Source organism: Pholis gunnellus (assembly GCF_910591455.1).
Source record: "Pholis gunnellus genome assembly, chromosome: 22".
Classification (NCBI taxonomy): domain Eukaryota; kingdom Metazoa; phylum Chordata; class Actinopteri; order Perciformes; family Pholidae; genus Pholis; species Pholis gunnellus.
Window position 1 is genome coordinate 8,819,955 of NC_136549.1, and position 14,451 is coordinate 8,834,405.

Genomic DNA, 14,451 nt, shown 5'->3' on the forward strand with positions numbered 1-14,451 from the left:
CCACACACAGTACAAGGATGATGGACTCATGGATGGGGGGGGGGGGGGGAAACATGAAACAAATGAGCAAATCATGTTCCGTTGAAAGCTAGCGGCCTCATATACTGCCAAAAAGGAAGACGTTTTATGTTTGTGAATAATCCAACCCCCCAGTAGTTGTTCGTGTCTAGAGACAATTGCTGGTTCAATTCAAGTTGTTGCTCTGTTATCATTTGCACAGGAGTAGTCTCAGAAATTTGTGTCACTGCCTGTATGTTGCTACTATAATGAAAACCAGTATATTATTTTTAGCTTCTTTTTTTTCTTTTTTTTTTTTTACCATCGTTAATTTCAAAATCTGATGTTAGACACCAACAACTGTAAATGCCATTCCCTGAATCACACCAGTAATGGAAATGCGGTACCAAGACTGTTGTTGCAGCTGTCCAGAAAAAATAGTGAGAAAAAAAAAGAAAAAAAAAAGTTGGCTTCCAGTCTTATCTGTTTGTGATTAAAAGTTAAAAAAAAAAAAAACAACTGGAAATCAAGTTGGGGGAAATAGTAGTTTGTATAAAGCACCATTTACAAAAACCAATGCATTTGCGCATAATTTTCTTCTTGCTGTTCTCCTTACCTCCTCGTTCTAAAGCTTTGTCTACCTGCAAACAGTCACAGGCAACAGCTAGAAACCAAAGCCAACACTAGCAATGGCCAATAGCTTATAGACAGAAGCCACCAAACTCCTCTTGGTCCGTCTTCTGTGACTTTAAACTAGTACAAAGAGAAGCTTTTGTTTCCGCAAACTACCTTCGAATAACCTCTGGGATTGTTTCATTTAGCCCTATACAAAGATGATCACGAGATAGAGAGGGGGGGGGGTGGGGGGGGAGCAAATGCTGATTTTGATGTGTAATTTGATAACTCATTGAACGTCCACTTTGGAGATTTTCTGCCAGACGTACTGTAGGTAAAACGGTGATGTGATATTTGAACTGCAGGCATTTTTTTTTTTGGTGATTTGACTGGTAGAGAGCAGCTAAACTGTAAAAGTGGATCCTGACCAAAACAAAACATTTGTGTATTCAATGGAAGTGCAGAAACATTGTGTTGTTGTGAAGTTTATTTTCTTTTTCTATTTTAATTTGATTCACTTTGTTTAATGCATAACACATCACACGTCATTGTTTTTTTTCTTCCTTTTACGTTCTTTAATTTCTGACCTGGTGAATATGTAATGTTCTAAGTGGGACTGTCAAAATAATGTCACGTCTTATTTCCGTGGCGGTTTTTGTTTCCGAGCTGCGTCGAAACCGAAACTGAAAACATCGCTAACCAAACATGAAAAATATCTAGTGAAGCCAAATAAGTCATAATTTTCAAGCTGATATGAAATGGCTCGGTTACCATGTGAAAGCAAATAATAATAGCCATTGCAGAGGAGGATATCTAAGGTGAAAGTTAAACCTTTTCTAGGTGATATTTGCTTTAACGTCATCGAGTACCCATCGTGTGGTTCGTAGCTTCTAAACTATACAGATGTGCAACTGGTGTAAGCGCTGATGCACTCTGTATAGGTAACCAGCTTTTTATAACACACTTGGTATTTAAAGAGACTAGAGAGAGTTAACCTGGAGACTACGTCCCATCCTTTCCCTCACGGCTAATGTCATCTAGAAAAGTGTTGTTGCTTTAATGGTCATTTCTGTTTTCAGTAAACCAAAGTTACACAAAATTCTGCCTCCTCTTGTATGGGATAACAAAATGCTAAAACAACCACACACACACACACACACACACACCCTGTCAGAGACGAGCATACACGCAGGCGAAACAGACACACACACATACACAGACCCCCCCGAGCTTTTGGTCTGCCGACCTTCTTGTTTCGGTTAACTCTCCAGCTGCAGAACATGTATGCTGTCAAAGAACCGACGAGTGGCTTTGTATTGTGCTGTAACGACCAAAATGGAAACACTGTGCATATGTTGTTTTCAAGCGTTGTGCCAAGTCAAGGAGTTGGCTGCGAGAGCTTAACACGCAGACACGTGCAGTACTGTACAAACACGCAGCATGTAAATACACACACACACGCACATACACACACACGCCAGTTCCACGTCAAGAGGGTACTGGGCCCAGGAACAAAGCTTATCCCTTCAATACTTAGCTGGAGTCAGCAAAGCGACTTGAAGACGACGTTCTTAATAATCTTATCACACCAAATAAAAAGGACGCCGCGTCTTTCAAACAAAAAAAAAAAGAAGAGAGAAAAAAAGGGTTCTCCCACTTTACCCAAAAAGGCTTTCTAAAAGCTTCTACCTCTGCACAACAAATTCAGAACAATTATGACAGATTGCACGAGTTATTAGAATGCCACAAGAGCTGTTACACTTTACAACGCTTGTCTCCCAGGACGTGGCTCAAACCAACGTTTACATTCCCTGCGTCAAGATACGGAAGATTTGCATTGTAATAGGTTGTCCTCAAACATTTGTAGAATGATAATGTATAGATTACCTGTAAGGGAATATTGTGTTTTAAAAATGCATGTCTAAAAATCATTTGGTGGACTGGAAACAAGAATCAATAAAAAGAATAATAATAAAAATCATCGGGACGATGGCCTAAATGTACGTACAATGCATAGGAGTGCGTTACCTCAGATATACTGTTTTGGGAGGGATACAACCTGTCAGCCACAGAATGCATATTACCTGTAGATTTGCATGGGTTTTGTATAAATTAAGTTAAAAAAAAAAATGTCTAAAATAGTTGCTTGCACATAATACCAGAAAGACCTCCAGAACTGCGATCTGCTCCTCCACTAGATTTTAGGATTGTCTGGATTTTCTGGGTTGATTTTGTCTGTATTTTGATAACTGTGCATACTTATGTAAAAAAAAATGTTGGTGGACCCATAAATTTACCAGACTTTTTTCTAAGAGAAAAAAAAATCTCAGTGTTTCTTTTCTGACTTACCTGAATTTTTACTGTTTCTCTCTCATTGCTCGCTAAGAATAGCAAACCTGCTTTTTCTGCATCTGCTTTGCGTAGCTGTAAGGCTTAACCTAATGTGTGTATTTATTGCTTGTACCTCTGTGCATACTTTATGAAGCATTATGTCTGGCAGTTGAGTCATGTATCCTTTCTACTGCTATCCTTCTCTAATAATTGGGAATATGATCCCCCTATGTATACAGTAAATTGGGACTGTAGCAAACATATGTTTATGTAATTGGTGAAAACTTTTTTTTTTTTTGGTTTGTTTCATTTCCTTTTGATCGAGATTCAACTACTTTTTTTGATACTTTTCATTACTGTGTACTGTGTCCATACGTTAAAGGTTCTCTGACATTAGAAGGTCATGGTTGAGAATTGTAACAGACGTTATTATTTTCTGTATTCATGGCATTTCACTGCTGAATAAAATAAAGGACCAAAACTTGGAATTTGAAAAGCAACTGTCTACCTCCAGCATCAGAGACTAGATCACCCCCCCTCCCCTCCACTGTTACACATATATCTTTTATTCTACAAAGGCACAGGCATGAAAATCTAGCACACTTTTAACATTTCAGGAGCTGCTACTACGGAGATGTGAAGGAAAGGGTTGGGAAAAAAAAAAAAAATTAAAGTTTAATGTATATGTTACAAGGCTTTGTTCGGGCTTCCAGCACCTAGAGTCTTGTTTAGAAGAGTGGGACAAGGCCCTGCATTGCCCACCCCTATGGACCCGTAATGGGTTTAGCCTTTGTATGATTCGAGCCCACTGCTTTCACCACAAGCATGTCCCAGTATGCACGGCAGTACTGTTATGTACTTTTGAAATACTTTTGTAAGAGCGACTCACCCAGCTATAGGCTTCATTTCTGGGCTACACGCTGCAAAAGTGGTTTTTGGCACAAACCATACTGTAAAGCCTGTTGTCATGCTCATGTAGAAAATTATTAACATCAAGGTACTGCATCATGTGGAGAAAACAAAGACGTATAATTTCATCAGACATTTTTTTTCATCCATCTTCAAGACAGCACTTTCCCCTCGACACTTCAAAAGAAGAAAAAAAAGAACAGGAAAAAAAAAAAAAACACGCCTTTTAGCCTTTCGATTGATGGATGTTGACCGATAAAACGCTATGACAGGCCGTGTGGCTAAATCAACTCCAGCAGGCCTACCGCACCTTGTCGGTCATGGAGCAGCCACACGCTGACACCCTCATTGAGATTCAAACTGAATCTACCATGACCAATAGGTTGCCCATTAGCTCGTCTGTATGCCGGGAGCCTTCTACACGTTCCAAAGGGTGCTCTGGGACATCGTGGGACCCTTTGAATCATGTCCGTTGGTCATTTAATCGTAACGCTGATGCGTGTTCTTTTTCCTTACCATATGACGTCCCATGAGAGGTCAAAACAACAGCATTTTTCATAAAGGCACACAGACACATTTCTCGCCCCCCCCCCCCCCCCCCCCACCCCCCACCCCCCCACCCCACCCCCCCCCCCCACCCCACCCCACCCCACCCCACCCCACCCCACCCCAATGACAGTTCCAGGCATCAGCCATGGCAGGCCCCTGTTATCTCCTCAGCAATGGCGTTCCAGAGCATTAGCTAGCTCGCAAGGCACTCGTCTTCCGTGCTATTTATGCACTTGGAAGTGTTTGTGAATTCAAGTGAGGGATCGCATACGGAGTGCAACAAGGGCCGCTGTGTACTACACAACATCAGAGGGAGCTCCGACATTAAAGTGTGAGAGCGCCTGCTATAGACCCTTCTTTCAAAGGCCATGAAATAATAATGGGTTGTGGTTAGAGAGGTATCCGTGAGTCACACTGGCTGCTTTTCATAAAGTGGAGTTATTTACAGTACGATGAATAAAAGAAAGGGTAGCTGGTGGTGCAAGTCTTTTCCACATGAATGCTGGGGGGAAAAGAAGTCCCTTTAATATACAGTGGCAGTATACTACATGAGAGGCTGGGTAACAGAGAATGCACTGAAATTTGAGTTAATTTTTCTTGAAAAAGCGAGTGATTTGTAAGCTTTAATGCAATAGTTTAGCATATTTGGGAATAAACTGACTTAGTTTGCATGAATGATACCGTTGCATGTTGAATGCGGGATCAATCTCCTCGTCTGACTCTCTGGATAAAGTGCACGTTTTAGGCAAACTACTCCTTTAACTTCCTGAGATGTAATAGCTATCTCCTCGGTACAATGGTAAGAGGCCAAATGGCTTCCATCCTGCCCTTCTGAATTAGATCCTGGCATCATTCATTTCATCTCCAACACTGACCAATTAGGTCAATTTATGAACCGTCCCCTTGTGGGATTGGGTGGTAAATATCTCTAGTCTTGCAGTTTATTGATTAAGAGTGCCAACTCTCTCTCTCTCTCTCTCTCTCTCTCTCTCTCTCGCTCTCTATCTGTCTCTTTCTTCCTCTCTCCACCACTTCTGACCCGACGATGCGTGTCGGCTCCCTGGAAGACCCTCGCCCCCAGGCTGCAAAATTGCCTGCTAAATAGTCCGAGGCAATGGCAACGCTAATTGAGATCATCATTATTATAATTGCGAGCCCTGAAAAGCGCGTCTTAAATAATTTGCATTGGCTCTCAAGTTGATATTGGACGCAGTGCAAAAATAATTGCATAGCTCGGAGGCACGATGCTCGGTTCGGTGGTGGGCGAGGGGACTCTTGTGCCCGCTTCCCCCCCGCCCCACCCGGCTTCCAGTGACCGCCCACCCGGTGCCGAGTTGGGTGCCACAAGGCGTTTCGCTCCATGTTAGATGCCTTCAGAGGAGTAATGTGTTTGTCGTGTCAGCAGCGGTGGAGGTTTTGGTTTGAGTTTGTGGTTTAGGCGGGTCCGGTTTTTTGACTACGTTTATGTAAAAAAGCTTCTTTGTCGTCTCGTCAGTCAGCAACATTTCCACTCAAATCAGAAGATTTTCAAATAAGAACTCAAATTCCCGTGAGATCAGGCTGCTTTAATGCCTGTCCCATGTGTTGTGTTCTCCACTGGTCACTGTGTTTTTGATGTAAATCGGAATCCACCTGCCCCGTCGCTACATTTCTGATTTCCCACTCTGTCGAAAGGAGCTGCTGAGATAGACACAAAAAAAGAAAAACTGTGTGACCCCGATACATAAAACTTCACTCATCATTACATCAGAGGGACCTGATGTAAAGGTACTTTTCACTTTGTGTGGATGTGATGTGCAGGCACCGGTGTAATGTATGCAAGAGAAGCGCCTATTTCTCCAACTGAAACAAGGGATTAACCCAACAAAATGGTGAGAAACTGCTGATATTCATGAATTCTTGCCTGTGGCATTATCTACCCATACACACACACACACACACACACACGCACACCTATCGGGTTCTCTCTCCTCCTGTCTCAGACACACACACACACCCACACAAGCACAGAGAGACTTGACAATGAGACTAATGAATATGATACGGTGACATGATATAGCTCATTATTTGTTTTCTTTATGCTTTACTGACAACAACAACAAGCCTTCCAGGCCTGAAAATTGGCACATCAAACAAGAATGAAGGGGTAGAATCAGATTAACTAAATCCTCTAAGAAACAACGCTCCCCTGAAACACACTCTTTATCGCCTGCGTGTCCCCTCTCTCTTTTGCGTGTCGTATCTCTCCCTCGTACTTTCTTCCCCCACATGTAAGTGGAGATAAATCAAGCTGTTTGAGGTGGATAGCGTGCAGGTGGCTGAAGAGGTTATGCCAAAAAGGAAAAAATCCAAACTATCATCTTTAATCCATGGTAATCACCTCTGGCCTTAATCACCAATTCATAATGGAATTTATAATGGGATTATTTCAATTACCTACCACCACCGGCACCACAGAGTACTGCAATTAAATTAGGACAATGCGATGGTATGTCTTTGTCTCAAATCTCAATATGTTTGTGTTTCAGGAATCTGGTGCCTTTTTGTTGGGGTTTGTGGAACTTCTGGAGGAGAAGTTTGATCTTGTGAAAAAGCAAGATTTCTTTTTTTTTTTTTAAAGAAACAGGAAACCTTGGGAGTTGATCATGTGGGGGTTAGGGGTTGGTAAAGAAAAAAAAAGAAATATCTAGCATTAGAGAGGAATGGTGGGTTAAATCACTTACTGAGGATTTTTAATGACATTTCAGTGTTCCTCGTATAATTACTCTTCATCCGAGATGGTCCGTAATGCTGTTGGACAGTCGCGGTTCAGGCTCGCTAGCTCGCTTCATTAGCGTGTCATTCCTATTTCACATCAGAGGCTTTAATTGTAATGCTGAATATGCACAGCTCTCCACAGAAGCCTAATCAAAGTGGATCCACTTGTATTATTAATATCAGAAATCAGCCCGCTTGCTATTTTTTTATAAATAAAAGAATACAGACGCATAAATCAGCTGTCATTTATTAGCATGGCCCTGGCATATCCGCCAGACATGCAAGAAGAGCAACCCACCCCACCTCCATTCCTCCCTGCATCACTCATCAAGATTTAAAAAGAAGAAAAGACAGGGAGGAGAAAAGAAGAAAAAAAAACTGCATTAAATATGCATACTAATTCTGCCATGAAGTAATCAGATTACAAGGCAGGAAACAGCGGGCGGCAAAGAAAATGTGGACGCCTGGCAATAGCAAGGGGATGGAGAGGTTCAAGGGGAGAAAGGAGGGATGGACAAATACAAAGAAAAGGTGGAGAGAGGAAAGGAAAGGGAAGAAGGGAGGATTAAAGATTTACATTCAAACGCAAATGCCACAAGAAAAAGACACCACAGTGCAGAAGAGACAGCGTCTTTGAGGACGGCCGGATGCAGACTAAAGAGACCGAGTGTGGCTCTGCACAGGTTGTGCTGACCAACTCAAAAAAAACACAAAAAAAACCCAGCTGTGTTTTAATATCCTGTGGCAGTGGGAGTCAAAGTGCTGCGAACCGCTAATCCACGTAAGTGGAAGGCTTTGGTGCTGATGCAGATGGCACCCAATACCTGCTCTGTCTCCGAAAGAGAGATACTGACGCTTTGAGAAATTAACCTTTACTTTGTGGAGGAGAAAAGAAGCTTCCTTTTCATGTGTATGATTTATTTATTTTTTTGACAATGACAGAATAAAGTGCAATGCAATGCGGTAGCTTATTTGCATTCAGCATATAGATGGATTCTGAAGGTCTTAATTTAAAGATAATAGATAATCAAGGCAAAGAAGAGACATTTTTTTTATCACCTAGGGTGAAGAAAAGAGGTTGCAGTAATGTGGAGGAGACAGTGGTGGAGGAAGTATTCAGATCCAGTATGTTACAATACTTCTTTTACAGTATTTAGATTAGTCCACTGGTTCCCAAACTGAGGGGTCAGGATACCTCTGGAGGGTCACAAGATAAATCTCAGAGGTCGTGACTGATGACTGATGGGGTAGGAAAGAAGAAAGATGTCGCTAGTTGCTATGGTCGGCCCTGCTCTGATCAGTTCCACCTGTCCCTCATCAGTCCTGCTCACCTGTTCTCACTCCCCTCGTTAGTCAGACGCTATTTGCACCTCCTCAGTTCTTTTTGTTCTTTGGTTTTGCGTTTGGGTCACTCCCTTCCTGTCCTGCTGCTTGCACCCTGACAGTTGTGGAATGGAACATAATATGTCCCTCTGAAATCTAGTGTAAAAGTATAAAAGTAGCATAACAACTAAAAACACTCAAAGTGCAAGTCCCTCAAGATTGTACGTAAGTACAACACTTAAATTAAGAACTTAGATACTTTCCACCACTGGGAGAAATGCTGTCATTGTACTATCAAAGATAAATGCACACAGGGTTAATACATGTTGACGGGCTGGGAATGATATCACATCATGCAGCTGTGACGCCGAAAAAGACAAAAGCGTCATGAAACAAAATCCAAATCTGTTTACATCGCGACACAAAATGCTTTGTTTTGCCAGAATAAGTCGCAGCCCGACAACAAAAGTACGCGCCACGAGACAGCATTGTCACATTTGATGTCGGCATAGAAGGAAAGTTGAGACGCCCAGTGAGCATTTTTCCGTTGAAAAGACGTTCAAAAGACGTCTACGCCCACCGTTGAAAAGACGTTCAGAATTGGTTCAAAAGTGAAAGTTTTTTCGCCGACTATTCATAGACGGTGATTGAACGTTCACGCGTAGACCAGATTTCAACGGGATTTGCAATACTACAATTTTTCGTCCTCTACATTGTGCTAATAATAGTATATCCTCATTTTAGATGCTTACTAAGAAACCACATCCACATTTATCAGTTGAAAGCCAGTATCGCAAATCCCGTTGAAATCTGGTCTAAACCTAAACGTTTAAACAACGACTATATATAGTCGTCTAAAAAACGTTCACTTTTAACCGTGTTTTAAATGCCAAAATGCATACAGTAGGCTACTTCTGGGTATAGGATGACAACTAGACAACCCACAGCACATTAAAAGTTACATACTTATTCATAATACATTAACATTTTTCACTTAAAAGGACAACACAATGCTTTTGATGCATTTAGATTTATTAACAAACAATGCATGAACAATATAACACGAAGTATTTTTAAGCAAAATGAAATGGAACAATCTAAAAATAACATGAATTACATTTATTAAATAAAAGCACAATAAAATGGAACAATAATATAACAAAAATAAAGCTAAATAATCATAATATATTAACATTTGGATCTATTAATGAACCATATAAAAATAACAAGAAAAGCACAATAACATATTAAAGCTGAACAACTATGGAAATAAAACTAGTGTGGGGTAAACATAACGTTTTTTTCCGCTTCAAAAGCCACCCCCACCGGACCTCCCAGGAGCCTGTTTGAGATGGTCTGCCATGGCTCTGTCAACTGCTGACTCTGTGGCACTTTGGTCGGACCGTATGACAGCCTCTATAAAATTAGGAGAATAGCATTATTGAATATAGTAGATCATGAAATGAGAGACTTTGACTGTACAACCATTCATTAAATGTATTTTGCATATTAGAACATGTATTACCTTTAACAACGGCGTAGACTTCAGTTTCCCTGAAGGCCCTCTTTTTCTTATGACCACCTCCTTTCATATTGAAAGTGGCCATTAATCTGTTTGTGAAGAGTCTGTGAATAAGAAAACGCATAGTGTCACTTAAGCTGTTTCAACTGTTCAGTAATGCTCAACTGTTTAGAATGGCTCCATAATGTCCATGCCATATACATTTTATTTCCACTTCTTTAGTTGTCAGATATTACCGTGTTGGTATGACGTTCATACCTGTCCATGATTTTATTTGTGGCATCTTTGATATTCTTCCCCCCCACTTTGGCCAGCAGATGAACCTGTTTAAAAATAAAGGCGTACAATCTATTGCTCTGTGCTCTTAGAAACCGACTTCAGTTTTTTCATAAATGTTTAAAGCTTAAAAAGAAATTATCTTTAAAAATCTTTTCTTTTTTTACCAACAATGCCCGCTGCTCAGCATTTTGCAGCTTGCCCTCCAGCTCATCCAGCTCCTCGTTGTTTCTTAATGTTGGCACCTGTCTCTCAAGTCCTTCGTTCTCTACCCCTCTCCCAATTCTTTTCACTTCCTCAATGAGGTCCACCAATTTTCCCAGCACCACCCTCTGGAATTCTTTAAAAAAAAACATTAAATGGTCATTGATGTAGGTATTATAGACAAATCCCTCAGCCTAAAAGCTATTACTTACTTGCTGTGGACATCGGAAACAGACTTTTCTTGTTGCCTGGCGAAATTGATGGACAGATGGAAAAGGAATGTTATGATACTGTGTTGAACATATCAGTCAAGTATTTTGTTGAGTCATACGAAGTTGAAAGTCAAAGAAATTAGGAGATACTTTCAGGTCTTTATTACAGGGCAGAATGTAGTACTTTGTTAGTGGTTAAGCCTCACCTCTTTGTGTTTGTGTCTGCGGACTTCTGTGCCCATGGTCTGACAGTTCTGGGCTGATGGTGCTGGCCTCTAGGTGAGTGCGTACAGAACCTAACAAGAGTAAAATCATGATACATTAGCATGAACAGTGTGGAATGTCAATGAAAAATGTTATTAACTTCAGAAAAAGACAGAGTGTGTAGAACACCCCTCGAGTGCAGACATGGACAAGTCCTCTCGTAGAGACGTGTTGGAACCCTCATTAACAGATGTGTCGGATTCCACGTGTGCAAAAGATCCCTCCTGTCCACCATCAGTTGTGTTGGAAGTAGCTAAAGCATCAATTTTGGCTTTTCGTACCCTCCATTCTTTCAAATAATTGTAATCCATTATTGTTTGAGCAGACGTTTAATTACTGTAATGTAAAATGTAGTTGTGTTAGATTCAGCTTGTGCGGAGAATTGACAAATTCAAGTACATTTCATGTAGACAACTTACGTTGTCCATGTTGTCCATGTGGGTGTTTGACAGGGAAGATGCCTGTAAATAAAAATATTGTTACAATTAGTACATTGTTAGGTAGAATTACATTATTATATTACCAAATAAATATAATTGGAATCAGTTACAGAGAAAAATACATGCAATTAACTAACAGTTTCTTATCAAAGTGTTGGTGATTACAAAGGGGTTACACCCAAATTGACTTTTGCTAAAAGGCTTAGGCTAGAATATATGTAGAAAAGATCAATCATTATAGTAGCCCTTTATAATTTTAAATCAAGTTATATTGAAGAACTTTAATACAAGTTGGATAGTATTAAATGTTGATCAGTGTTGTGAGGTTTACACTGCCTATTTATGGTGAATAAAACTTTTCAGCATTATTGTCCAGTTAAAAAAAGTTGTACAAAAAATAATGAAAATGTACTCACATGTAATAAGTAACGTGTCATTAATAAAGTAAATACAGCTTACTTATTACACTATTAACAAGATAAATATTACTAGCTATTACATTTATAGAGTAACATTCTCAACATTGTGCATTACACTGTATTATACTGTACATTTTTTGCTGTTTAGCATGCAGCAACATACAATGTTTTGGCCGTATTGGTTGCAAAACAGGCCTTGTTTACTTCCTCCCCCATCCAATCTGTAATTAGCCCCTCTCGCGTTCTGCAGTGTATTTCCGATGCGAAATGGGCTTTAAAAGTACTTTATAGGTAACGACAGTCCACGAAGCCAAATGCATTAGTAACACCAAACATACACATACTGTACATTAAAGTCTGGGAGACTATTTAAGTTTACTTTTTACGTTTAATTTGTATCGTCGCAGCAGCACGTGCTAAGTTGGCATGCTAACGTTACAAGCTAGCACAAGCTAGCATGCCAGAACGAGCAGCCCATCCAGTATCGTGTGGGCAGCATAAAGTGAAAGAAATGGTTATAATTTAAGGTTTAAAATAGTCAATGTACTTACAAAGTATGTGGAGCGTTAAGCCTTGGGTTTAGTAGCCCGTTTCTCGATGCTCTGGAGCCGCAACGTGTCTGCTGCTGTTCGTCTCTGGCGGTGCAGTCGAAGCTCCAGACTGTGGCGTAGAGGACTTGCGCATGCGCGTTACAGCTGTAAGCAAACTGTCTGATTTAAAAGTAATGTATTTAACGGACCAGATGATGATGTCCTGGGAGCTTCTTGTTGACAGCACAGAGTTTATAGTTCCATATTTATGACGTTTTATATGAAACATTAAATGCGTTGAAATCGCGTCTTCGTATAGACCACATATCAACGGCCAGCATAATATCATTTTGGAGAAATAAGTTTAAAGTAACCAAAATCGCGTCTCTTTCAACCTACAACTGAACACACCATCAATATTTTAAAAGAAATTGGTGTTTTGTGACACGTTGATATTGTAACCGTAATTTAGCCGGTTGAAATGAGGGTGAAAATAGGTCTAAGACGTTCAGACCCGATTTCACCGCGATTTAAACCAAATATCAACGTTGAAATCAGGGTTAGTGCTCACTGGGCGGCTTCAGGTGCATGAGACAGACATGAATAATGAATTAGACATTAATGGGGAAGACAGACATTAATTAGGCATTAATGCGGAGACTCCTCTCTCAGAGCCACATCCTTCCACCCGGAAGGGTGGAAGGATATAGCTCGGCCCACGCCCCACCCCACTGCGTGTTCTCTGCGTGGTAGCGGCAGACGTGAACACTCTAAATTGAACACCACTGGAACACTTCAAATACTTAGAGCTGGTGACGTTTTTTTGGTCTGCCACACAGACGCACATTCCGACGCCGCTCGTTGTTCTGTTCTGTGAACGCTTCGCCTTCCTTCCTGACATGAATCTGTTTTCCAGAGCTCGCCGTGTGCTGAGGCAAAAGGGGGGGGGGGGGGGGGGGGGGAGAAGAGTGTGTCTCTCTGTACGGCTGCGACATGCAAACAGGCCGCTGTGGCTGCCAAATTCAGTGTCAACATGTAAGCGGGGAATTCACCACTGCTTTGAGACGGGGTTTGTGTCTGTGTAAACTGTACATTCACCGGCTGATATGAAAAAAAAGGGGCTGTATAAACAGAAACGGAAAGGGAAGAAAAGTACTGTAAGGAGAAAATTACTTTCCAGTGTACTGTATACGCTATAATCCTGGGAGAAGGCAGGCGGGGAAATGATAGTGGCGGTGGGGAGGAGGTGTGTGGGGGGGGGGGGGGCAGTGTTCAAGTACAGGTCAGCTCCATTACCTGAGTCCAGCATGTCTCTCTCACATCCTGAACATACATATATAACCCCAGCTTGATGATATTCTCTCCCAATCTCGCTAGTTTCCATTCCAAACCTCTTTGATCTGTGATTTGCATTTTAGTGCCCACAGGGCGAAAGTTATTTGGATGAGAATTATTATTTTTTTCCTCTCTCTCCCCCCGCTGCCTTCTTTTTCTGCATCTTCTCACTCACCCATTCACCATACCTGCGGCTTGTAAACTCACACCTCCCTCCCTCCCTCCCCCCCTCCCCTTTCCTCCCTCTTTCCCCAGCTCCCTCCATCCCTCCCTCCCCCCACTGCCGCGACTCTCAGGATCTCCTTTTAATATCAGCCGTGCCCCCAGAACGAAACAAACAAATTAGTCTGCAGGTACAGGAGCGAGTTACAATCTCGGTTCCTCACCTGTATGTGATCCTTTGGGTGAGAAGCCGGCCCTCAACACGGCCCCCAAAACTGCAAGAGCATGGCTACAGACAAATGGGATGAGGTCGACCTTGGCAGTGGTGCAAAGGAGCTGAGGACTTTACTGAAGTATGTTATGGTAGTTTTAATGTACTTTTTCCTCTATATTTCATGTCACTATATTTCTAAGGGAAGTCATTTTAGGGAATTTACTCATTGGCTTTATTGCTGAGTTTAAAAGAGAAGATTAACCCTGCTCTCATGGTTGCACGGTACACATGCTACGTCTGGGCTCGCTTAGCTTAGCACAAACACCGTAGCTCCTATAACGCCGCAGTGTGTTGTTTTTACTTTTTGTACACTAAGCTGGATGTAATGTGTG

At 41.4% G+C, this 14,451-nt stretch overlaps 1 protein-coding gene across 2 annotated transcripts; it reads right to left on the bottom strand.

The window, feature by feature from the left end:
- Nucleotides 1–9,738: 9,738 nt before the first annotated feature.
- On the bottom strand, nucleotides 9,739–12,481 carry LOC306714136 (uncharacterized protein). Of its 2 annotated transcripts, XM_079184088.1 has the most exons (9): nucleotides 12,370–12,481; nucleotides 11,379–11,420; nucleotides 11,241–11,295; nucleotides 10,902–10,991; nucleotides 10,696–10,731; nucleotides 10,447–10,619; nucleotides 10,262–10,326; nucleotides 10,007–10,107; nucleotides 9,739–9,897 (listed from the first exon to the last, which is right to left on the bottom strand). In XM_079184088.1, exons 3-9 carry the CDS (start codon nucleotides 11,245–11,247, stop codon nucleotides 9,791–9,793), a joined length of 579 nt encoding a protein of 192 aa, XP_079040214.1. In that variant the 5' UTR covers nucleotides 11,248–11,295; nucleotides 11,379–11,420; nucleotides 12,370–12,481; the 3' UTR covers nucleotides 9,739–9,790. The 2 variants fall into 2 exon arrangements, with proteins under 2 accessions (XP_079040214.1, XP_079040213.1); XM_079184087.1 differs by having other exon boundaries at nucleotides 10,902–11,295.
- Between the last annotated feature and the right edge of the window lie 1,970 nt (nucleotides 12,482–14,451).

Coding starts and splice junctions, on each gene's coding strand:
- LOC306714136 (XM_079184087.1), bottom strand. CDS start 11,010: ATGATTTTACTCTTGTTAGGTTCTGTACGCACTCACCTAGAGGCCAGC. Junction 10,108..10,261: donor ACAAATAAAATCATGGACAG/GTATGAACGTCA, acceptor TCTTATTCACAG/ACTCTTCACAAACAGATTAA. Junction 9,898..10,006: donor AGTCTACGCCGTTGTTAAAG/GTAATACATGTT, acceptor CTAATTTTATAG/AGGCTGTCATACGGTCCGAC.